Source organism: Protopterus annectens, chromosome 14.part0, assembly GCF_019279795.1.
Source record: "Protopterus annectens isolate FY-2018-M chromosome 14.part0, PAN1.0, whole genome shotgun sequence".
Lineage (NCBI taxonomy): Eukaryota > Metazoa > Chordata > Ceratodontiformes > Protopteridae > Protopterus > Protopterus annectens.
Window position 1 is genome coordinate 406177203 of NC_056748.1, and position 26585 is coordinate 406203787.

Sequence of the window (26585 nt, forward strand, 5' to 3'; positions counted from 1 at the left end):
CATGCTGGAGGGATTGGTTCCTGAACCAGAGACTCCCCATACTCTGGAATAGACTGCCCATACATGTCAAGCTGAGCACCTCTTTGGCCCTTTTCAAAAGGAACCTTGATGATTGGATGGGAGTTAGGAAATTCACCCCGGGGATCACATCAATCCCCCAGCTAGACAGGGGACCAGGGAAATAAATATTCTGGGAAGAAATAGCCAGTGAATTGTTATGGCTAGGCTTGCATTGGCCCTAGGGCCGATAGCCTAGTACCAACCTATGGGAGAAATTCAAAGTTTTTAATATAAGGTTTTAGCCAAGTCTCAGTTGCTGCTACCATATCTGGCTTATAGTGTTCAAAACAGGCGTGGAGATCTGGAATTTTGTTTATGCTGCTTTCGAGGTTGATGGTAGTGAGGTTAAGAGTCTTGTAACATTTCTTGTGATAAAGAGGGGAGTGAGTGGGTCCGGGATTGGGGCAAATGTCACCGCATAGTATTAGTCTGTGGTAAATATGCATGGGATTAGTAGGCTGCAATTTATTCTTTGTGTTGTACTCATGTATGGAGGCTAGTTTTAGTTTAGTTTTTACATGTAAGGTTAGAAGTTTTAGCTTTTTAAGGAGGTGGGTACTTGTTGCAAATAGAGAGGGGGGTGTTAGGTCAGTAAAGTGAAAAGTGAGTGAGTTTGGGAAGAAGAGTGGCAGTTATGTGAGTGGGCTTGTAATATTCATGTATGGTTTCAGGAGAAGTAAGTAGTTGTAGAAAGAGGAAGGAGAGAGACAGAGTAAGTAGTGCTAAGTTAGTAATGAATGGCATGTTGTGAAGGAGGGGTATGTAGCAGTAGTAAACATTAGGATTTATTTGTAAGATAAATTGAAATGTGAAGACAGTGTGGTGCAGAACGGGGGGGGGTGGGGGTGATATGGTTAATTATACAATTAGTGAAACGGGTGTAGTGAGGAATGAATTAATAGAAGGTTATGATTGGGTGAGAAGTAGATGTAGGTGGAGCTTGGGTTAGAATAAATGTAATTGATGTGGAGGAGGGTGGGAATGGAGCAGGGTAGGGGAGCGGAGTGAGCCCCAGTGAAGCAAAGGCAAACTGAGTAGGCAGAGGCAGGAGCAGCAGATCGCTATGCTTCAAAAAAAAAAAAAAGTTCATCAGTGAGGAGTACTGGACACTCGCCCTCTTCCTCTCCAAATAAAACTCAACTCTTTATTAACTGTTATCCACAACTTCTCCTTTGGTTGATAAAAATATGTTTGACCTGTGTATAAAACTAAAGTGACTAAAAACATTTTCAGTGCTTGTATCTTGTTATCCTTATCCATAAAAAAGAGCTTCTAATTTCTCACTTTTATATTATCGTATGTTTAGACTCTTCACACATATCCTCAGCTACCATAACAAAATCATTTTTGACCCATACTCTTTAAGTACTTCATTTTACCATGTCCCAATTGCTGAACCAATTTGTGTATGGGTACATAGTTTACAGCTATAGCCTTTGTTTTATCTCCATTAATTTTGTATCCTGAAAAGACTTGAAAATGTCACAGAATAATCCCATACCACTAAAATGTCCTTTTCTGGTTTTATTGGGTACAAAATAAGACCATCTACAAATAAAAACTTGAATACAATACCAAATATATAATTGAATTTCTGAGTCCCTTATTTTGTTTGCCAATGGTTCTAAATATAATGCAAATAACAAAGGGGAAGAGAACACCCCTGGCTGGTTCCTCTGTTAAAATACAAACTTAGAGTGGACCCCCACACACACTAATCTCTGGCCTCTGAACCCTCATATATTCTCCTAATTAACCTTTTATTGTGTCAGGGGAATGCAAATGCTTCCATTACCCTACTCTTAAAATCCCAGGTTACTCTGCTGAATTCTTTCTCTGTATCAAGACCCAACAACAACAATGGTAGTTTCTTAAATTCTGCTCCCTCTGGATCACCATTGAAATGTTTTCCTCCTGTCCACAAAACCACACTGATCCACATCTTCAGCCTGAAAAGTTAGCTTGACCTTATAATGACCTTGTTGGATTTAATTAGTCCTCTTAGTTTCCTGCTTAGTTTTATTAGTGAGCTCTTTTCATTATATGAGTGGCTCTTTTTGACTCTGGCCATGACTTTTTTTTTTTTAACCTTTGTTATATATACTGTACGATTAGGATACTACCAGTTTGTTTTGGGCTTACATTTAGTGGGTAGAGCAGCCTTCATGCAACCATTTACATGTTTGTACAGTGTTGAAGTAAATTCTGCATAGGCTCTTGTGAACTCTGGGCTGGTGGGGCACTGAATTTTGACTAATGTTGCTTAACAGGATTTAGTTTGCTTTAGAATAGTTTAACTTTAAGAGGGTTTTCCTGGGTTTTACAAGTTGATTTTCATTTTGAATGAGCATTGTGATCTGATCTCACCAAAGAGGATATGACACGAGGTGGGGAGGGTACAACACACTCCCATACTGGTGGGAACAAGGTCCATTATGCTTGGACATCAGTTAATGCACACTTCAACCAGATCAAGGGCATTTGTGCTAATTAAGTACAGGAAACGTGTCCACAAGTTGGAGACAGTGTGTATTTCCCAGTCTACAGAGAGATAAAGTCTCCCATGAACAGAATGTTTGGTTGAATGGGGAGTGCCTCCAGTAGGTCTAGGTAAAAGTTGGGGGATTCTTGAGATATAGATTGTGACCTTTAGGTTGCTAATATATGATAAGGAGCTCTGTCTAAGCTGGTTTGTACATGGATGAGCTCCAGGGTTTAACCAACCTTGAGGTATACTTGTTTCTAATGTGGATTGACATACTTCCACCTTTAGTTCCCTTCTGTAAGACTGCGGGTCTAAACGTGTTGTAGGCATGGTAGCCTTGCAGTGTTGGAATATTGCCTGTGCTTGAAACCATGTCTTAGTAACTGCACAGATGTCTATATTCTCCAGAGTGAGGAGAGCTTGTAGGTTGTGGAATTTCTTATTAAGGCTCCTAACATTAAGCAGCAACACCTTTAGGTCCCTTTGAGTTTTACTTGCTATGTTGATAGGTTTGTCACTTTGGCCTCTCCTAAAGAAGGCTCTAAGGGGTGGATACAATTTTAATCAAAATCTGGAAGCCCAGGAGAGACAGATGAAGGCCATCTTTGGCAAAGCAGCACGATCTGCTGACCATGCCCTCCCATGCTGACAGATACTGAATCTCCCTGGACTGACACCAGAAACCAAGCCAACTGTTAATCATACTTAGTAAAGGTAGAATATTGCTCAGTGCAAGGCACACAGCAGTCTGAGACATTTAGGGAGGTACATAATGTCTCTCTTTATATCATCCAGAGAGGTATGTCTCAGGTCATTTATGCCCATACGGACTATGATAGAAACCTACTGGTACCTGTAGTGCAATGACTTCAGTGCATGTGTAACTTCACAGATCCCAGCTCCAGATAAGCAACTGACTGTAACCTTCTTGTTTAGTCTGGTGAGTGCAGCACCTGTGTGTCATACAATGGAAGTCCCTATGACAAGGGTCCTGGGTAAATTGGTTGCCTTATGGGCTTTTTTTCTTTTCTGGGGTCCATTGGGTGTAGGCTTGTGTGCAATGTTTGGTGTTGCTTTTGGTGTATGCTTTAGAGATTGTTGAGGATAAGCTTTTAGTGCATCAGCATAAGATGATAAAAGTAGTGTGTACATTCTTGAAGACCTTGTTTGTGAGATTTTTGCCTCCAAGGAAATTGTGTATATACATTGTTTGCATGCTGTGTTGTGTTCTTTATGGATTAAAAAGTTGTCAGGAAACATGAGACAATTGCTACTCTGTCTCAGGAAGTCCACATGCATAAGCCCCATGTACATGTTGACACTTGTATATCCCTTGATGAAAAATAGACTAGTTATTTTTTCTTAATGAAGTCAGAAGTCTGCATGCATCCTGCTGTTTAATTTAGGATGCTTGCAGACTTTTGACATCTTGTGGGTCAGTTACAATTCTGAAAAGAGTTTTCCTTTCAGAGAAATTTGCATGCATGAAGCACAGTGAAACATTATGTTCTGCTGTGTAGCTGCAAAAGTTTTCTCTCTGTTTACTGGCATGTATGACATGGTAGCTGTAGATTTTAGCTTAGTGGCTACAACCAGAGAAGTTTCTGTTCTTTCATTTCTTCCACATTCAAACATTTTCAATTGGAAATGCTCAGTGTATCTTGACAACTCAGATTCTTCTGTTCAGTGTGCACATACTTTAATTTTTTATTATATACTCTCTTTTAGCACTTAGTCACAATTGTTTAATCAACAACCTTTCTCTCATACAGATATACTAACAGACAATCACAGTTGTTTAATCAAAAATCTTTCTCTCGTATAGATATACTGATACTGACAGACACAAATACAGACATAGTCACAGTTATTTAATCAACAATCTTTCTCTCATATAGATATACTGACATAGACACAGACAAACACCAAAGATATTGCGTCCACTATGAAAACAATGTTTCACGTGACATTATTTGTCCTCAGGTTTTGAAATTAACCTCCATTTTACTTCTTGTAATACTGAATTTTCCTCTAGGAAGTGTATATTGTAGTGACACAGGATGCCCCACACTAACATGCCATATAATGGCTATCCACAGCACAGTACACGTGGCAGGAATGGAAGTTAGACAGCAAACATTTAGGTGGCATGCATCTCACTTGTGGATTTTGGTTAGGTTAATTAACTTGGGGAAATCAATTCAGTCATACCTTATTTGCATTAAAGCAACATTTAAACTCTGACCAAATTTGTTTTAAATCCCTGTGCTGCTTTTAAATTTGATAAAAAAAAAAGAAAATGTAATTACCATACTGCCTTTGCATTTAATCCATTGTCAGTGTCAAAACCATCAAGCAGCTAAAACAACATGGCATCAGCTAGCAAAGAATTGACATAATTTCCCAGGAGCGAATGCCAACATATTTTCATAAATAAACAATTTACTGATGCATTATTATTTATATATATATATATATATATATATATATGGTTTATCTATAAATAGTCGTCCGATGTATGTGCAAACAAATTTTTGAAAACTAATAAGGACACACTCACAACAGCAATGTACAACTCCATGAACACATAGTATCGAACGGACCTGCATAACAAATCCAGCATCTAAACGCACCGGAATTCCCTACCGCTCCGGACCCAGGAACAAGTGCTACCATGGGTCCCAAGGGGGGTGCAGGTCCAGTATTTGGTTAGGTGGCATCGGATTTTGAAGTGTCAACTGCCAATATTCAGAATAGCAGACGTTTCATCCCATGACATTATTTCTCCCTATTCTGAACATTCGACATGTTCGTGTTCATTTTTGTCAAGGTAAACCTATATATATATATAAGTATATATATATATATATATATATATATATATATATACACACACACACACATATATATATATATATATATATATATGGGGTCACCTTCATTTTACCCCCCCCCCACCTAGTTTGATTGAAATTCCCTGCTTTTTGTTGTATATTGTCCAGTAAAACCAAACTAGGTGGGGGCCCCCCCAACTATATATAACTCCAGGGTTGCACTACAGTGGGGAAATGGATATATCCCTTTTATTTGCCTGCAAGTACTATTTGTCAGGCAAATGAGTATCAGTCAAATGAACTGTCAAGCAAATGAAAGTGACCCATATATAACATATTTATTTAAATAACCACCTCCATCTTTAGGACCATTCTTAAAACTATTGTCAGTATTTTCAAAATCACTCAATGTCAGCCACCAAGAAACCACAGAGCACTGGGCAAAAAAAAAAAAAAAACTATGAATGAAAGTTGAAGAGAAATAACTACCAATAATTAAAAATGAATTTTTGTACTTCTTTTTTTTCCCCTTTCTTCTAGACATAATTGTTGTACTTTAAATTATAAAATATTTACAGGAATATATAATGTAGCACTAATGTTTAAAAAACAGAGTTTAATAAAAACTGTTAACTAGAAAAGATTATCCTTATTTAAAAAACTACACTGGTTGTAATGCTATCTGGTTTGCAAAATGTTTAACATTCTTAAACTAAGACGTTATGCTTTATTTTTATACAGGAATCATGGTGAGTACGGAATCCAGCAAATGCCTATTCTCGAATTCGGAAACAGAAGTTGAGCCAGCAGTCTCTCTTGCCTTGGAAATGAAGTATTCACTAGATCCCAACAGACAAATTAAGAAAAGAAATAAAGCCTTACAAGTGAGATTTAAAGATATATGCGAAGCTCAAAATGAGCAAAGAGAGAAGCAACTGACAATAGCCCAGAAATCTGAGAGGAAGGACACAAAATCACCATCCTACAAAACAGCTTATCGTAAATACATGACAGTGCCTGCAAGAAGGTCAATACCTAATGTCACAAAGAGCACAGGAGTCCAGACTTCACCTGATCTCAAAAAACATTATCAAACATTCCCTTTGGATCGCAAAAAGGGAAATAATATTAAAAATTCCTCTGAAACAGCAGACACATTCAAAAGTCAAAACAATGGATTTCTAAGTGCCAGTCGGGATAAAAAAGACAGCAAAAGCTCAGGGGAGGATGCTGTGTGCAGCAGGAAGGTCACTGATGAAAAAGAAACATGGGTGACTTTACATACTAATGAATGCATCAGCATAGCTGACCAGCTTTCCAGCAGCAACTGCTCAGAGGCTAGTAAATTCAATGACTTGCATAGCTTTATCAAGGAGACCTCTTGTATTTCAGACACAGCCAGTTCTGACTTAGGGGAGACAGAATGTCATATGTATGATAAAGTAAAACAAGATCAAGAGTCAGTGGGTTACCAAGACTTTAATAAAGGAACTTATTTGAAAAATAATTTAACAATAGAACAAGCTACTGTCCATGCACCTGCAAGTTCACAAACCACACCACCTGATCTATCGGATTCGTCAACACCAACTGAATGGCCACAAAGTCCTGAAGCACACTCAGAAAATACAACTACACATCTTAATGGGTTACAATCTCAGTCAGTAACTGATAAGACAAGTTCAATGCAGCTTCCATGCCAATCAAACCAATGTAGTGAGCAAACCCTTCAGATAAACGTCTTACCTAAGGAGGAAAATCAGGCTTGTTCGACAGTCGTTTCTGTGAGCGATGTATTGAAACAAATTGTGCCTCACACAGAAGCAGTAGATTTGAAAGCACAGCTTCAAATGATGGAAAGCCTGATCAGCTCTAGCCAGGAAACAATTAAAGTTCTACTTGGCGTTATTCAGGAATTAGAGAAAGGAGAGGCTCACAGAGAAGGGTAAGTGTAACAACTGCATGTAAACCTAAAATAAAAGCAATCTCTTATATAAGTACAGTCAAAGCAAATGCCATTCAGTAGTGGGATCCAGAGTTCCTACTTAAATACAAGCATTTCACACGGATGTTTACTTGGTCGTCACATGCCACACTGCATACAGACAGTAATATACAAACTAAAATATCACAAAATACTTGTTGCTGTTATGCTGTATAAAACATTCAATATTCATTAAGGAAAAGGTTAAGGTGCATGTGCAATCTGATTTCTCATTTAACCCACAGTCAGATAAACATTCTGAGTTTTTATACAGTACAGATGAGTAATTCCCATCTAAAAAGAATGGCAGAGAGAGACAAACATAATCAACATAACCATGAGCAGATGCGGAGCTACAGAAAGGACATGTTTAGCAGATAAATTTTACACATTGTGTAAAATATCACTACTTGCTTATTAGATCATTTATGATAACAAATGTAATTTTTGGATGTTAAAATAAAAACTTCAGCTTTTTCTCTCTTTTGTGATGAGGAACGCTAAGGTCCATCGTAATTCTCCTTGTTACAACATTTGTGACACACTCCACAGTCTTAATGAAAAATACTATTTTTTATGGCAAATGCACCAGATTATTAATCTTAAACACAATACAGCCTCAATAACAATGTTCTTATAAAAGGGGAGCAAGTAGCTAATGAAACACCAAGACCAGCTTGGGAAAGACTTCAGAGGCACAGCAAAATAAAATAGAAAGGATGTAATGACATTGATGATATATTTGTGTAAGTTTTAATCAAATGGAGGGTGCAGCATGCATTAGGAAGCAAGTATTTTTCAAAGCCCATATTAACATCTTTATCCATCTAAATAACCTTACAAAATACAGCTGAACCATACACTAAACAGAGTTTTGTCTTGATCCTTTTTACCACACACTAGCTGCCTGTCAAGCTTTACCAAATCAGGCTCTGCGCATTAAATCCTGTGTATTAGGGATGCACCCAGTATATTATATGTGCTTGGGGAGGGAGATGAAGACTGCCCAGACAGGCCACCATTCTGACAACCATGAGGATTGCTTGCACCCTTGTTGGCATCATGATTAATAAGGACATTGTTTTAATAAACTAAATCCACCTCTGACTGCGTGGGGATGTAACCCACATCACTAAAGGGGCTGCTATGCCTTCCTCATGCAACTTTATGCTCCTTTGCCATTCTTTATGAAGACTACCACAGGTTGGTGTTCCAAACATCTACCCTCAGACCATGTTTGCATCTTGCTACTTCTCCTGTGAGTAAATCATACTTCCTTGTGGACAGCTCCACCTTACTCCATCTTAGGGTAGGCATGCCCATACTCACCTACCAACTCCATCAAGCATTCAAGCTCCTAGTCAAACTCTGGTTACCTGGGTTAGAGTCAGAGCTTTATCCCTTTAAATGACAAAAGCTGGACAGGTATTCTGAAAAACCTGCATCAATAACATCAATCTATTGAACAAGAATTACAAAACACATATGAACCATACTCAAAACAAAATTGCCATTAAACTCCTCACAATACTTACAAAAGAAGAGTGAGGAATTCATACAATAGTTTCTTAAACGTGAATGATTAAAACAGCAACCAAACAATGTTCATGAGAACGGATGAAGACAGAAGTAAAGGTACAAGAGTAAGAGAATACAGCAGTTCTACAGTCTGTGAAGAATTTAAACACACACACATTTGTGTGTGTGTGTGCGTGTGTGTGTGTGTATGTATGTGTGTGTGTGTATGTGTATATTTACAGTTTGCTATCAAAATGAAGTGACTTACCATAACTACTCACATCCCTGAACCAGAATAACGGAAAACCGTCCAGCCAACCGCTCAGAATGTCAACACCTTCAGAAAGAAAGAATCGACATTCGACAACTCACCATCCAAGACATGCATAGACTAGCATGCATATATATTTCTACAGCTTTGCAGGGGAGCAATGCCCCCTGCACCCCACAACCCCTGCTACTTATACATACTAATTCCAAGATCACACTACAGTGAGGAAAAGGGTACTTTTCCCGAACTCCACTGTAGAGAGATCCACTTCAAAACACAGACGCTGTAAACTGCGAACACAAACTATGTGTCGATGTTTCGGAGTTGACAGGATTTATGTTCACAGTTTTGCCTCTCTGCAGCTCCATGTTCGACCTTCTCACATTCATGGTAAGTCACTTCAACATTTTGATAGCAAACCTATATATATATATATATATATATATATATATATATATATATATATATATATATATTTTTTTTTTTTTTGCAAATGTTGGTATAATCGTGAGATGAAGAATGCCCCTGAGTTCAGATGAAGAAGATATGTCATGTGAAGGGGTATGCAGGGTCAGAAGGCAGATTATGTACAACACACAAAGCCACTAAACAATGTCACACATACAATAACTCATTCTATAAGTATCAAATGGCTACAAAAAACACCCATTCAGTTTCATAAAACAAACTTATTTACTTATTTCTAAATTCAGTAATCATGTTAAAGAAAATCCTTTAGGAAGACAACATAATTCAGAGAATCAAAGAATAATAATAAATTGTCCATTAACCAAAGGTGTACAAAGGGGAGAACCACTTAAGATATGAGGTATTTCTGCAGAAAACTGAAACAAAGCAATTTGGAATGCACAAAGTCAAGAACGTATACAAAGCGCTTTGGACATCACTAGTCCAGATCAAATGCCTTTCACTAAGTACAGTGCAACCGGTACCTTGGAATTTGAAATAACTTTTGGTTGGTCTTCTCCTGCCATTTTAACATGAACAGAGCCAAAACACACACTGTTGAAGAATTTCAAACCTGGCTGACTGGCAAGGAAGCCATAGTAATGTTAATCCCAAAAAAATGCTTTTCCTCATCAGTAACACTCAAATAGCCAAAAAGTCTCTAGTCAAACAAAAAATGCAGATATATAACTACTGCTCCTAGATTATTTCTTCATTATGGCAACCCTAGCTATTGTGGATGATCTCCAGAAATGCATACAGCAAACCGGGTCTATATTAGATACTTGAAGTTACTGAACTTCGAATACAATATGATCGATACCATATCGAAGTCCAGTAACATCGAATACCTAATAAAAACATTTAAAAAAGTCAAACAACAGAACTACTTGCTTTAAGCAGGGGGACAAGCCCCCCTGCATCCCCCACACAGCCTGCTACTTAAATATTCCAACTCTGAGACTGCACTACACTTAAGTAAACCTCTTTGATGTTATGCGGTTTTGCCGTTTACATGTCGACAATGTCAGATTCGACATTGTGATCATTCTCGGATCTAATTAAACTAAACCTACTCATTTGTTAAGGTTTAACACTAATCAGTTCTGCTCATCATTAAAAAGATTGCAGAAATTAAAAAGGTGTGAAATATCACTTAGATGCAGTGTGACAACTTTTATAAATCTTATCACAGGAATGCTATTATTAGGCCTTCTCACATTCAAGTCCAACAATCTGGAACTCCTTGTAAAGCAGACTGAAAGTTATTCTGTCCTTTACTATGAAAAGAAAAAAAAATATTTCTGATTGTATGCGATACTTACAAATTCCTATACAATATTGCAGAAATGTTTGTAAGGTGTGTTACTATATGACTTTGAGAATAGTGCAGCATAATATCTGGTTATCTGTTTACTCTTTTGTTAATAGGGTTGAGCTACTTATCGAATACTCATTTGACATACTTTACCTAATGTTGATTTTCATATGCAATTACTTTAATTTCAGTGCCAATTTCTTCAAAAGCAGGTGGTGACACACAGATGAGCATGCAAATGTGAGTGTACAAAGATTAAAAAAATGTGCTATTTCTAGTTATATCTAAAGCCTGTCATTGACTCTGATTGGCTTCTTAAACTTCTGTAGTTCAGTTCATTTAAGAATGACAAAGTTACCTACATTAATTGCAATTTATACTAGTCAGAATGACTTATTCTAACCTTGTATGTTGTAATACATAAGCATTAGACATGTTAACGTGTACATGACTTACTGATGATTATAAATGTACAAACATCCATACCTACCATGCAGTGCCCCATGTCTAAGGACTGGACATGTTTACTTTCTATAAGCAAAAGTTCACACATGACTAAATAACACTGATATGGAAAGAAATGAAAAGGGCAGGCACATCTGCTTAAGTTCTCTGATAAAGACAAAGAGACAGCCATCTCAGAAACCTAGTTACAAAGTTCTCATACGGGATATTTCTAGGCTGAAGTAAAAATAACATACAGGTGTTGCTGCATTAATGAGAACTAAGACTGTCCAAAATGCTCATGATTTTATGTAACTGAACTTAACCAAGCATCTTTATGTGTATCCATTTATTTACCTTGTCTCTTGCATTTATCATTGGAAGAAATGAAAACATGAAATTAAAAACAAACTACAGACTGTATTTGTGTCACTTTCTGGTTTACAGTTTCTCTCCAGTTACATTATAACTGCAATTTTTTTTTCTTATAATGAACAGAAAACAACCCTGGTGGTTGCCTAACTGGCAGACTCTTCTCACTTGGCTGTCATCCCTGTGAATAAATGGGCAAGTTGCCTGACACAGGATCATATGGTCAACAGGCAGCTGGGGCAAAAAGCCCAAGAAAAATATATGCAAAATGTCTTTCTACAGATAGGCCTTTGTCTCCTTTCTTGAAGGAAGTAATGAGCACTACTGATTTCTTTAATGTGATCACCTTGCTGTCTGTGGACGTACATCTGATGTTTACTTCAACCTAACACACTGAATAAACAATTGGCAACTTTATGCAAATACCGAGATATTAATTAAAACATGTGACTAACACTCTTATCCCTGATGTGGCCACTAATAAGAAAAAGGTTTTCAAGTAAATATGTTTAATATCTAAATTCTATGGATTGTCCGTTCAGTGTCCATATTACAAATGAAGTCATTGTACCATTACAAAGGGACCACAATTGAAGGAAAGTACTACACAAGCAGAACAGAAAATTCCATCTCTGATAGGACAAAAGCAAATAGGATCATGCTACTATAACTAAATGCATATGGTGAAGAATTTCCTGGGGAACCAGCACCTTATTTACACTGTTAAAGATACTCCAATGCCAATTAAGTTGCTCGCTGGTAAGAAAAGTAAGCTGGGACAACACGGTGGCTCGTATCTAATGATCACCACATTTGGGGTTCACTCCTGATCTCTAGTCACTCTGCTTCTGCCTCTTTTTTTTTAAGTAGGTTTTCCTTCCTTTCCCCAAAAACATCAACTGCCTGCTTCAGTGTCCATTTAAATTACATTTTCCTTTCCAATTGTGGCTCAGATTTCAGGTGTAAAACATCTGCAATGATCACTTCATTGTACTGGTTAAACTAATGAATTAATCTTTTAAAATTTAAAAGAAGTGTGAACTGAGTCACTATTAAAATATTCTCCAGAATTTGTGATACATACCAGTGCTTTTCTACTACAGTTAATCCTGGCACTGGTATCCTGGCACTGAATTTGAAATCTTTTCTGAATGAGAAACAAGGAAAAGGAAATACTGCATTAAGCTATTACAAAATGAATCTGAAAAATTGGCAAGATGGTATATTTTACAAACTACACAATGCATCAGTGCCACCTTTACTTTGGAAAAGACAGTGCCTGGACAGACAAGGGTTATGTCTTTAATGCCAGGAGAAGCCTACCAACAAAATAATTGATGATGCTTTAAAAATATTTCTTAAAAAATATCTAGCAGAGCTCATTTTAGACTAAACATTCATCCTTCCTTCATATCATTGCTTCTGATCTATGTGATCTTTGCACAAAAGAGTGAGATTGGTGGCAGAAAGTGATGTGTTGCAAGTTAGCACAGACAAAGCATCAGTGATGAGATTCTGAGTAATGTTAAGTTCAGTGCCACGTTTTCCACAGTACTTCAGTTCAAACTTAACTTTAAAAATATTCTTCCTGCAAGCAAACTTAGCACAACAGTTCTGATCAGGGCTAACATTTTCTGCAATGGATTTACTTTTATGAGGCTATTTCTGGGAGCATTTCAACACATACATACAACAAATGATCTTCATTGGAAAGCAGTATGAAATGAACAATAAAGAACAAAAATTACAAATTTTAAAACTACAGAAAGAAATGGAAAGGAGACAAACAGTTCTGTGAATATTCTTGTAAAAAGTGATCTTAAAGAAAAAAAAGCCATTCGGGTTTTACGTCTACAATACACGGAGCTAACTTGAGAACAGGAGAATTCAAGAAACAGCCGACTGTGAAGAAAACATTCAGCACTTCAAGCATAATGTAAAAACTTTGCACAGCTAAGGTATAAGAAAACATTGCTCAGGAACAGTGTACAGCAAGTGCAAGCCATAAATCCTAATTAATTCTGCCATGAGTTTCAGAGCTAAAAAAGACAGGAAATATAGAGAATGTGCACTCCTAACATGCCTCATTAATAAGCGGATTGTCTGAATCTGTCTGACACCAACTTTAAAGTGTCTTTTCCAGTTGACAGTAGGCAGTTCAGTCAATGTGAACGGTGTGGCTACAAGCTAGTGCTCTTACCCCTTAAAAATCACAATGAATAACTGCAATCATTACCTTTCTAGCAATAAGTTTTCTGGAGAAATAAACAGGGCATTTCATGAGGAAGACACCATAAATAGGAGATAAAAATCTGGACAGTTGAGAGGTATGATAAACCATTATTTTTAAAAGAAAAGGTGAGTCAACAGCAATTAATGAAACAAATTTTTAGTACAAGGAACTTCCACTAAATATGACAAAAAATGCATTTAAAAAGAAAAAAACTAAAATGATCCAACAAACATTTGGCTAAATCACAGCATATAATACATTAAAACAACATATCTAGGCACTGTTTTAATATTTTACTTAGGATTTATAAAGTATCACTGAGAAATGTAAAAAAAAAAAAAAACCTTAGGAATTTAAGAGTTGGGTTTGCATAATCAGGGTACTGGAATCTGTAAAGCTATAATGAATTGAAAGCTGATGTGCTTTGAGATACAAAGTGGTACATTAATATATACTAAACCAAATAAGAAAGATCACCAATACATTACCTAAACCTGTGTAGCAAACCTCAGGCAGAATTCTTACTAGATAAACTGCTCAGAAACTGATTTCTAAAGCACATATAATGATTTTGGACACGCAGGACACACATTTATAAACACACAATGTAGATGGAAACTGTCTAAAAAAGTGAATCAGTGGAAAAATACATACACAAACTTCAAAGCTGAGACATTTGCTACCATCATGAAAAACACTACTAGTTATGAATGTCACTAAATTTAGCAAAAATCAGTGTTTATCAATTTAATCAATCATTCTCTGCAGACTTATTCTGAATTGGTGTTCCCAACTTTGCATCAGTAAACCACTGCTGCTGCTTTAATTTATACAAGGACAACACCACATTATTATGAATTATGGAGTTTAAATCCTCTTATTTACATTTGTGAATCATGGATGAAACCATCCAGGGTAGGAATATCGAATGCTAATTAGTTGCAAGTAGTTGAATTAATTACTACCAACATGGTCTTCCTGTGTTTCACTGAAGGCAATGTTATGTACTAAGATGATCATATCATGTATACTTTATTTTCTCCAGCACAGGTCATCATCATCATCACCCTTTTTCCCATTTTTCTACATAGGGTCGGGGTGTCGTGTTAACTGTTGCCATTGCATGGGTACTGGTTCAAATACATCCAAACAATAACTGAGAAGTGGCAGGGAAATAGAATAATCTCAGACTACACAGAGAATAGCTATCTTGACAAATACCCACACTCTTCCCACAGCAAAGCTAAACTGATGCTCAGATTTATTGTAAAGTCCAGTATGTGCATACTTCATTAAGAAACCTTACATTTTCAACAGGATATGAACCTCCAGGCACCCTTTAGAACAGCAAACCTATACATTATCTAAAAATTGCACATGGAAATTAAGGCAGAAGGCAAGTTCAAATGAAGCAAAAATGCTTGGTAGTATCAAGATAACCATGACAGAGGCAGTGACTCTTGTAGAATGGGTCTTAACATGACCTAAAATTGTCTTACCATGAAAGAAGGAGCAAAACCAAATGCAATGGCTGTGCTATCCATTTTGATGAAGTCTGCTTAGTAACTGGCTTAACCTCCTCCCTTTAGCAAAAATGACAGATCATATATTCTGATGTGCTTTGGTCTGTCCAACTAAAATGTCAGTTGCCAGTCCCTGTCTCATGTGTATAGAGATTTCTCTGTCTCGGGTACCTGGAACAGTTTTCCAGTACTGACACTTCATTGCAGGATAAGGGGGACGCTGCACTCCTGAGTCCACTGTCCTTTGGATGAGATATTAAGCCATGGCTCCATTTGCCTGAGTTTGCGGTAGATCAAGTGGGTGTAAAAGATCCCTTGGCATTTATCAAAAAAGAAAAGGGGGACGTTCCCTGGTGCTGTGCCCAAATTTTCCTCCTAACCCATATACATTCCACATCAGGTCTTCTCTGGAATTAGAACACTGGCCTTGTGGGAATAACTCAATCAAAAAGAGTAAGTAAGTAAATTATTCGGGGGGGTCAAAGAAATACATGGATGAGAACAGCCTGTTTCGGAGACAACTCTGTCAAAATCTTAGGCATGAAGGAAGGCTTAGTTCTTTAGGTGACTCTCTCTGACAAAGATTAGAAGGGACTGACTGCATGAGGGCCAGCAGCTCTGAAATTCTTCCAAAAGAAATTAGTGCTACCAGTAATGCAGTCTTCCAAGACAGAAATCTGAGAGTGAGAGAAGCAGCTAGAACAAGAGAGAACTTATTTAAGAAGCAGTGACCTCTGCCAGAATTTGACACCCAGTATTTGAGGCACCGCAGAGAAAAAGTCATCCGTTACCCAGGACTTTACTGTAGGAATCCTGTTGGAATATTTTTTTAGTTGTCTGTTATCTGAAAAAGCAAAAACAACCTTGCTCTAGTAACTGAACCAAAGAATTAATTCTTTAGATCAAACAGGGAAATATAGTGAGATTAGTTAAGTACTGTTTTTCTGTATCTGTGTGAATCTATTTGTCTGTGTTATTTTAATATTTTCTGTGACTGAAGCTCTGGTCTTTACTGTAAACAGGTATTTAGTGTTTTCAGGTTTTCTTGTTTATTATTAAATATATCTTTAAACTTGTCATTGTGGCTGGTCTTTAAGAGAACATTTCAATCTCTGAGAGTACTTGTACCTATTTGGTGATAGCTCTGGCCACTTCTGAAAGCCTTGCTGTTGGTCAGACTACCATTTGTATTAATATTAATTTCACTCAGTATAACTGGGTACCCTTGCAAGAGCCTTAGAGCAGCTGACTTTGGGGTGCCTGGTGACAGTGTAACTACCTTATAGTCTGGGCAGAAGGGATATAGCTAGTAAATCCATGCCAGCCTTTCCCAGGGGTGGTTGGGTGGGTGTGTGCATGCGAGAAAATCAAATCTCAAAGTGGGTGTGTGTGTGTCAGCTACTTGGAGCAGGATTATGAAGCTCTGGTTTCACAGATAGGGTTGCTGGAGGACTTGGCTTGGACACACAGCTGAGGACTCAACCCTATAATTGTGCCAGTGGGGAGTTTTATTGGGGAGGGAAACAGAGAAACCCAGACTGTGTGTGTGTGTTCCCTGTGGTCTCTTAAGGGAAATTGTGCTTGATGGAGAAAGCTACATCTGGAAATACTGGGTGTATATTTTTTTGTTCCAAGTGAATATCCCTCACCAGGGCCAATGGTGAGGATTCAGGCTCCTTGATTACTGGCCCAGAGTGGGGACTTCACATCTTCTATCACTGTAATTTCCTCATGTGCAGACTTGCCAGGGTCAAGAGTGCAAGAAACCATACAGCCTAGGATCATAAGGAACACTTGATGAGATCTGGTTCTGTTCAGAGGTGGTCTTTGAAGTACTGCAAAAGAAAGAAAACCTTGTCCAAAGTGTCATTAGAAATGGCAATGGTCTTGTAGGTAAAATGGACAACTCTGGCAAATTTGAAGCCTCAAGAACAGAAAGCAGTTCAGAGTGAATTCTGGAACCTTCTGTATCACCTCCATGGATGCTGTTTGAATGCGTCAATCATACAGGCAAAAATAATTAAGCAATAATGGCCAAAAGGGTGTGTGTGTGTGTGTGTGTGTGTGTGTGTGTGTGTGTGTTATTGGAGAAATAATGCCTACCTTGGGATATTGTGAGGCGTAATTCTCAACTGTACAGATTTTCTCAGAATGTCTAGATTGTGGTCTCATATTGTTGGTCCATTTTTTCATAAAATTGTGGTTTTCTGTCCAATTAGTGGTGAATCATTAAAGACTGAATTTAGAAAACAATGACAGATGTTTGAGTTTCAGACTTCATACCTTACAGAAAATTCATGCGAATACAAAACTTGTTATTCTATCATCTTTCTGAATTTGTAACAGCAATACTTAAAAATTGTCCCTATTTTTGGGCCTTTGTCACACTTTTATTTATGGCTTTGTCCAGATTTCTTGCTCTAACAGGTTGAGAGGTATGTTGTGAGGCCCTACACTGTAGGAGATGACACCTCCTAATATTTAAAACTTGCTGTAACAAATATTTGTTGCTAGAGAAAGCATTTACATCCAAAATATAAGTTATCTAACTATTTAATGTCTATATTTACACAGATGTGTTCTGAAGGACAGATACATCCACACACACACACACACACACACAAGTCCAGCTTTAGAGTAAGTTTTTTGAGGGAGTACTCCTCAGATGTGTCAGTGTGATCAAATGAAAAAAAAAAGAAGTCATAGAATGGAAGGCATAGCAAACCCTTCATGCCTCAATGTACGCTTGTGTAAGTAAACTAACGATACCAGTAGCTGAATATATCACTATTCCAGTAGCCTTAGCTATATGGGCTTCATCCTGTACAGGATATAAGACCAACCAGTTTCAAAATCTTTAGGGCATCTTCCACTAATCCATACCACTGATGGCTCAAGCGAACAATGGAAAAAAAAAAATCAGTAGTGTGAGTGCCAAGTCCTTCAGAACTTTCATGTCAACTGTAGAAAGGAGGTAACAGCTTCGCAGCAGGTCAACACTAGGGATAGAAAATCAAAGTCCTCACTCTGACAAACAAAAATCATGCAGAAATTAAGGTTCTGGGGTGGAGGGAGGTAGCAGTTACTACTGCAGCAGTGATCTATTTAAACATTTACTGTTATGGTAAGTTTATTTACACAACTTTATTATGTTCGTCATTAGATCACTGCTATAGTAGCATAAGCTCTATGATTAGAATGCCAAAACCTGGGTTTTGGAAGAGGAAGGATGAGTATCCCGGGGACTCTGAACAATGTTCCAAGCAAAAGCTGCACTAGACCTAAAAAAGTAGTCTAGTTTGTAAAAGTATGTAGAGAGGACCAAGCTGCTGTTTCTAGAATACTTTGAGTCTATCCCTTTCCAAAAAGTTACCAAAAAAGCCAAGAACCTAGTAGAATATGCATTGATCCTGACTGGAATTGAGTAGTTGTGGTGGCAATAACAAAGGGATATAGTATGAGACAACCATTCGAAAATTGTCTGCTATGGCATTGGTTGTCCTTTCTTAACTTCATATGATTGCAAGTTAAGGCTTTTGGTCTGTCAAAATAGCATTTGAGAGTTATATCTGTGGACATTCACAGTCTGAAGAATCCTTTCTCCATCATTTTAGGTTCTGAACAGAAGATGGGGAGGTTACTGAGTGGCTTTCATTGTTCTGCTGAGCTCACCTGCCCCAAAGCTTTGCTCTGATGGAATGTAAGAAGTATGTAGAGTGAGGCTGTTGAATTGCTATATACCATGAATAATTTTCACAGAGGGTATGATATGGAATCCCACTGTGTGTTTTTTTCATATTTTTTGTTCCAAAGAACTTGCACTTTTACTCTCAAAGATACAGCCTTCAATCCAAGTATGAGGTGTCTGTTGTTAGATACTACACTGGAGCTGAAAGAGAATGAGGGAGACAGATTTAGATTAGATCTAGTCTCTCACCAAATCAGTTCCTTTGTTTTACAAATTCCAAAACTGGAACTTGAAAAGTGAGGTGGTGGTGATGTGAGCATACAGACTTTAGTCTCCATTAAATATTACTCATGTGGAGTGTGGCTAGAGCAATCATTACTATTAAAGATGCCATGAGTCATAAAATCCTGAGAAATGCCCTTGCTGAAGTCCTCAACTAAGTAGAAAAACTCAGAAATAGATCTAGATACAGAGCTACTTTTTCCTGTTGAAAAAAGCTCTTTGAAGAGATGTATTCAGAGGACACCTCGGGAAAACTACTCTGGAGGACAAGATTTCTGAAGGTTCTCCTAGAAAACCACTTTTTGAAAATCTCTTACTCAAGTGAAAAATTCCTGACACTTCAAAAGAAGACCATGCATAGATAAGCAAGTGATCTAAATAAGGAAAAAAAAATGTACATCTTTCAGTCTTGCAATAGGCTATCAGTCGAGCTAGACATTCTTTAAACAAACTTGAAGCAGTGCAGAACTCAAAGGGTAATGCAGAGAACTGAATGTGTAACCAAAACACATGAAAATATTAAGAAACACTTGGAAACACGTGGTACTGTAATGAGGTGAGTATCCTTTAAATACAGAACTAACAAAAAATGAAAGGAAATGGTGAAGAGGTAACAGGTTGTGAAAGGATAGCATTTTGAAATGTTATGCCTTCACATACTTGTTGAGAAAGGAAATATCTAAGTAGGACTGGTCTCTATGAAGCTCCTTTATTTGGTACCAGAAACATTCTTGGTTGAAAACCTTTCCCTGCAAGAGAGGGAGAGGGGCAGGAGCCAACATATGCTAAATGACAGGGGGAAATGAAGCTTGATCTAGTGTATGAGGAATAATTCCCTAAAAAGTTCGTAGGGACTCCCACTGTCACCTGTACTCCTGATGGATAAGTCTTGCAATGTATTTTTCTGAGATGAGCTGCTGTCAAAGAAAGAAATGAAACGGGTTTTGGGGATGAATTACAGGATTACCCTTGGGAGGGTGACATTTTTAGATAGCCATTCTGACTTGATGGATTGTCCTTCATTCTTGGACGCTCCCTCAGTTTGTTTAGAACCTGCTTGCCACTTTTTCGAACATCTGCATACTAATGTTTGCTGAGACTGCTTATTTTGCTTTTTATGAAAGGATCCTGAATTAGGGTGAAACTTTCAACAAACTTGGATAAGGAAGGCTAGAAAATCTGAATCAGCCCTTCAATAAGTTTTCCTCTCATCATATTTTTACAGGACCTCAGCAGTGGATGGCCCAAATACAACTTTGCAGTCAAGGGAAGAATTCAAAATTTCAGCTTTTACATATTCGGGTAAATTTTGAATAACTATGCAAATCTTGTTATCCAAAATCCAGTAGCTGCTTTTCTGGAAGACACATCAGCTGAGTCATAAAATCACTTCAAATAATGTTTACTTGAAAAATACAAGCAATAAGAGCATTTAGAGAAACTTTAACCCCAGATGAAGGAAAATATTGCAGTTATATTATACTCTGAAAAGAAGTGAGCAAAAACTAAGATGCAAGCTCGATAATTAACAATTCTGAAAATAAGAGTGGCAAATGAACACACTTTTCCTAAATCTGTCAAAAGCTTTCCCATTCTTTTCAGAGGGAGAATGATTAGCATTTACTAAATATTTCCCTGCAGAAATACATGACAAGGAAATCATTGCAGGATCAGAACTGGGATTAAAAAATAAGTATTTATAAGATAGAGACCCCATTTGCCTTCTAAGTGGCTGTAGCCTGGCTGTCAGGCATACCTCCTCAACTGTACAGGTTTTCATAGAATGCCCAGATTTTCATAAAATCGTGGTTTTCTTGCAAATCATTGAAGAGCTAAGTCAGAAAATAATGACAGGCATTTGAGTTTCAGACTTTATACCCTTCAGAAAATTAATGCTAATGCAAAACCTGTTTATTCTATCAACTTTCGAAGTTTGTAACAGCAATATTTAAAATTGTCCCTATTTTCAGGCCTTTATGCCCCCATTATTTTTAGCTTTGTCTAGATTTCTTGCTCTAAGAGGTTGAGAGATATGCTGTCAGGCACGTTGCTGACTATAATAAAAAGATCTACCAAAGCTGATAGAGACGGAGGAAGAGCAGCAGGCTGAGGAAATTCCAGTTGTAATAAATCATATTTTTCAAAGTAACCAGAATATCATTTTGTTCCCACACTGAAAATATGGATTTATCTAGAGATGGTCTCAGAAAAGGAAAATTCTTCATAAGGAAAATCAGAACAAATGCTCTCATCAGAATGTCACCTGAAGAAAATTAACTGAATTTGCTCCCTCCCATTCACTTTCCTGTTTATCATACTGAGAATCTTCAGAAATAGAAGTATGTTCTTTCTCTCTTGCAAGTAGAACTAGAATTTGCAAGGTTAAAAGCTTGTGTTAACCCTGTTAAATCTTCCCCATGTAAAGTATGAGAGACAGGGAAAGATAAATGGTTAACTTTCTGCTTCTTTTTACAAGGAATATCCACAGAAGCAGCCCTCCTCATGCCACAGACATCACCCCAGGAAACAGAAATCTTAGTACAGCTTTGCAGTGAAGCATTCCCCACTTTTTCCTCTGAAACAGATAAGAACGGTTCTCCCCATGCCTGGAGACAACATTCCAGCAGCAAAAGCGTCTTACAACCAGTACAAAGCTCTTAAAAAGTACATTATAGGAAACTAAGGAAAAATTGTGAATAGTGTGAGGAACCTAATATAGCCACTGCAGAGTTACCCATCTGTGATTAAAACAAAGCAGCAGCCTGCATATCTGGCAAAAACTATGTAGTGGTTTTCTTTTTTCTTGTGTGAAGGGGAAGAAAGAACTGGGCAACTGGTAATCTGCTCCATGCTGAAGCGGTGAAGGTAACCTGAATGCAGTTTGTGAATTCATCAATAGCCAGCAAAAGGCAAGTACCAAAAAAGCAGTGTTTTCTCAAAAATACACAGAGAAAAGCTCAAGGCACTCTTGCCTTGCCCCCAAAAAAAAAACATTATAAAATTAATAATATGGAGTATACCAAACATGTTAAAAACAAAAGTTTACACTTAATTAAATTATTTAAATTATGCAAGACAATAGGTCAACTGACAAGAATGCCCCAACAGTTCCTAAAACTAAAATCTAGCAATAATCAGTTTTTTCACAAACATAATTTTTTCTAAGTAAATGTGTAAGGTTTTTCCCTCTAATGGTACTTATCTGTCCAGCAATGGAGAACCCCTAGCAAATGTCTGACACTTAAAAGCCCTCAAGACGAGTGATCTTTGGCAAGAAGAATGCTCTGAAGGGCTTGACCCCTGTACCACTGATTTTCTCCCTTATATGATTGAGCAAGCAGTGCTCTAAATCTTTGGAAGCTGTCCAGCCTTACGTCCTGTGCAGGATATAACTCATACTGCTTAGGCTGCTGCAGCAGTGATCTAATGATGAATATCTGCGGTCCCTCACAGAATAGTTCATTTGGTGGTAAATCGTGAGGATTAGAATTACCATACTTTTTGTTGTTTAGGTTATATGTGCTAAATCTAATGCACTGCCTGTTACAATCAAAAGACATTGGCATACTCTGTTTCACTCACTCACACAAACACCTGGATACATACATATCACTTTCTTCTTTATTTACTTGTTTTTAGTTTTGTATTCACAAAACAGTAAAGCAATCATGAACAATAAAGTCCATATGCATTTTTTCTTTTTTTGTCCCTCCTTCACAGCAGTTTAAAATGCTGCTTTGAAGCAGTGTACTTTTTTTTTTTTTTTTCACTGGGCATTACCAGTACATTAACAGCCTGCTGGAAAATGTTTGTTCTCCAATCAGGGTGAAGATGCACAGTTCACTATTCTCTAAAAGAGAATATTCTTCATCCTACAAAATGTAATGTTTACACTGAATCACTGAGCAGCAAAGATGACAGAGGACAAGGGAGTGAAGTGTGTGTGTGTGTCTTTCGGCTTTTCCCGGTTAGGGGTCGCCACAGCGGAACTCCGGTCCGCTAATGATTGGTAGTAGAGTTTTACATGCTGGCTTGCCGGGCCTAACGCACAACCTTCAACGAAGGAACGCCCATTCACGCATGTCGTCACACAGTAGACGCTTTAACTGAGAATCGAACGGGCAACATCTAACTGTGAGGCGACAACGCTACCGCAGCACCACCACCGCAGTGTAGGACAAGGGAGTGAAGTAATAGTGGAAAAACCCTGAATCAAAAAACTGAGGGAAGTCTCTCTACTCTGGTTATGGGGATGTGAAGGCTGGGATCTTTCAGATCCACAATAATCATGTAGGTTTCTAGGAGTACAGGTGGAAGGCTCTGCAAAGGAAATATTCTGAACATTGCAAACTTTCAAAAATTGCTTACTCTTGAAAGGTCAAAAATAGGTTTCCAAGTCCCTTCTTTTCTTGGAGTTCAAAAGGTGTGGAGTAAATTCATGCAGCTGCTGCCATCTCTATGACTCTTTAGGATAACTCATTTAGGAGGGGAAATGCACTTGGTCCTGGGCAAATTGTGGAATGTCTAGCGATTTTGACTTGTTTCGAAAATGCGGTCAGTACCCTTACTGTAATATGTGCTAGACTCACCTGTTCTGCATGACAGCCTCCCACTACTGCATTAATCAATATCTTGTTATTGTATTAAAGCCAACAACCTGTAATGTTGTTTACTATTGCTGCAACTTTGCATCTCTACTTATCATGTACATGATGTGGACCTTTTCTCCCAGAGCATCCGCTGAAAAAGGACCTGTGTCTAGTCGGAAATTCCCAGTAAACAAATGTAAATAAATAAATAAATTAATTAATTAAGCTGACAGGAGAAAATTGGGGATACAATGTAGGTATGGACTGAGTGCAGGTTTGGGTGTGATTTAAGGGTGGGGTTAGGCATGAGCTTTGCTGAGTCACAGCTGCTTTGGTTGGGTGTCATGAAATTGAGGAACTTCAGGCAGTTCCTTGTCGTCTCTTTGTCTTGTTTTTCTTTGTAATGGCTCCTCACATCTTTTTGTTTCCTTTGTCCTGTTTAGTGCAGAAAGGACACCTTTTATTGGGATTGCTCCTACTATGTTTTGGCATATGGGAATGAAAAGATCCTTAAACTGCATGGTTTCACCCCTTTTTTTACCAGCCTCTTAAACACCTATTCTGCAGAACTCCAAAACAGACATATTACTTTACTATAGACATTGGCAGCTACCCTGCTTGATGAAGCTACTGAATCATTGCTATTTTTTCAAAGAGTTCTTGGCAACCACAACAATGAAAATGTTTATTCATACCTCTAAGTCATTATCCTTTATCACATATGTGTTTTGGTTCAAATGGTTAAAGAACTCCTGAAATTCTAAAAGTAAGGCTGGAAGTTTAGTGTCCTAATAACTAGCAAAGCCAAGTTATAACTTCCTTCCCAAAAGTAGTGTAGGATTTTTCTGCCCTTGTCACTGATAATAATGTTCCTGGTTGAAACCACAGTAAATACCTTACTGATATCCATGTGCATCACTGTTTGATCAGCCAATGGGTTCTTATACTGGTGTTTATGGTAGTCATGGATACATGAGCAAGATGTTGGGAGACTGGATAGAAAGAGGCACTGTTAAATGTCCACCATTAAATGTTTCTCTGAAGGGCATCTCCAAATGAGACAACATTTGGGGGTGAGGCAGAGAATAAGCTGTCCTTGGTGACAGACTACAGATAAGTGAGTGTAGAAAGCTGTTCTACATAGATCAGTTCATCTGCCTCTAAGTCTGAGTTTTCTGACACCTCCTTGGGAAGGACTTATCTTCTCTTTGGGCAGATGGCACTCCTAATAATGATGGTTCAAAAGAAAACAGTTGCATGGACTTCAAAATACATGAATTCCAGGATCAATTTAAGGAAGGACTAAGGACGAAGTTGGAACTGCAGAGAAATAAAGGCACACCCAGCCCAGGCTGAGACATCTTAGTCCTATGCTTGGAATTGTGGCTCACCTTAGTGGCCTAATTTCATAGACGGATATCCACCCAAAGCTTTAACCTCCTCAAGAAAAAGCTGCCCTCCCAATCAAGGATGATAATGATATGAGCATTAGAACCCAAGACCCATGGAAAGTTCTCAGGCATAACAGACGGCAAAGAAATTTTGAGTCACAAAGATATATTCTGGGCTGACAGTGTGATGTGATCTAAAGGGATCAAACCAGAGACTTTGATAATAACCAGTGCTGGATTTAGAGGATACCTTTCCAACAGTAACAACTTTGAGCCGAGGGGTTTACCCCTGATATCTAGTTACTGGTCTGCTGACTTCTTCACATTCAGCTGCTTCTCTAGGTACTCCTTTTTTTCTTATGTGGGAGTTTAGAGAAAGAGCTGACAAATGGCATGCTGGACCAGGATCAGACACACACACTTCAGAAATAATGGAGACATTCCACTTGTGTCTTTTAGGTTCTCTGATTAAAAGGATGGAAATCAGGGACAACTAGACACATTGCAATCAATCAGGTAAAGGTGAAAAAGACAACTCATGCAAATGCTTATGAGGGATTTGCTTTCTACACCTAATACATTTGTTAGTCTTCTCAGAAACATATCTATCCAACACATTCTCTCAAAAACAAGTAACATAGAAAGTAAATAATACATGCTAGCAACAGAACTGAGACTTAGGCTGCTGAATGAACTGTGACAAAAAGATATGAATACGGCATTAGCACCCAGCCTTTTATACCATCAACGTCCTGAAGTCTGAGTGGGACGGAATCCATATCAAGAAAGAGGAACGGTGAAGAGCTGTGAAAGCTGGGCCAGCCATCAGGCTTTGTAGACAGGAATCCCAAGAGTCAAGACTACAACAGTGGATGTACAGTGAACATCCTTTGATAATTAAGGTATTGTTTAGAATGCAAGGTATTCCCCAATGGTGAAACAATACAGTAATTTTGAGTGAGTCAGGACAGCTGATTACGATTATTAAATACCATGACTATAGTTATCCTGGGATTAAGTTTTAAACTAACTGAAATGAATAAAGTGTGAACTATGCTGAAATAATTTTCACGAGAGTAGTTAAATACAGGAGTAGGATAAAACTGAAGCCCAGATATCTCTTTC

General features: G+C 37.9%; 2 protein-coding genes across 2 annotated transcripts in view; one reads left to right on the plus strand and one right to left on the minus strand.

Moving 5' to 3' along the window:
- Window positions 1–26585, minus strand: part of DOCK1 (dedicator of cytokinesis 1) — a gene marked incomplete in the record, with an annotated part of 4741214 nt that overhangs the window by 2054709 nt on the left and 2659920 nt on the right.
- The window catches only part of INSYN2A (inhibitory synaptic factor 2A), a 345779-nt gene that overhangs the window by 31680 nt on the left and 287514 nt on the right, over window positions 1–26585 (plus strand). Inside the window, 1 exon segment of the mRNA XM_044056177.1 lies at window positions 6121–7324. Within this exon segment, the coding sequence (XP_043912112.1) occupies window positions 6126–7324 (1199 nt within the window). The 5' untranslated portion in view covers window positions 6121–6125.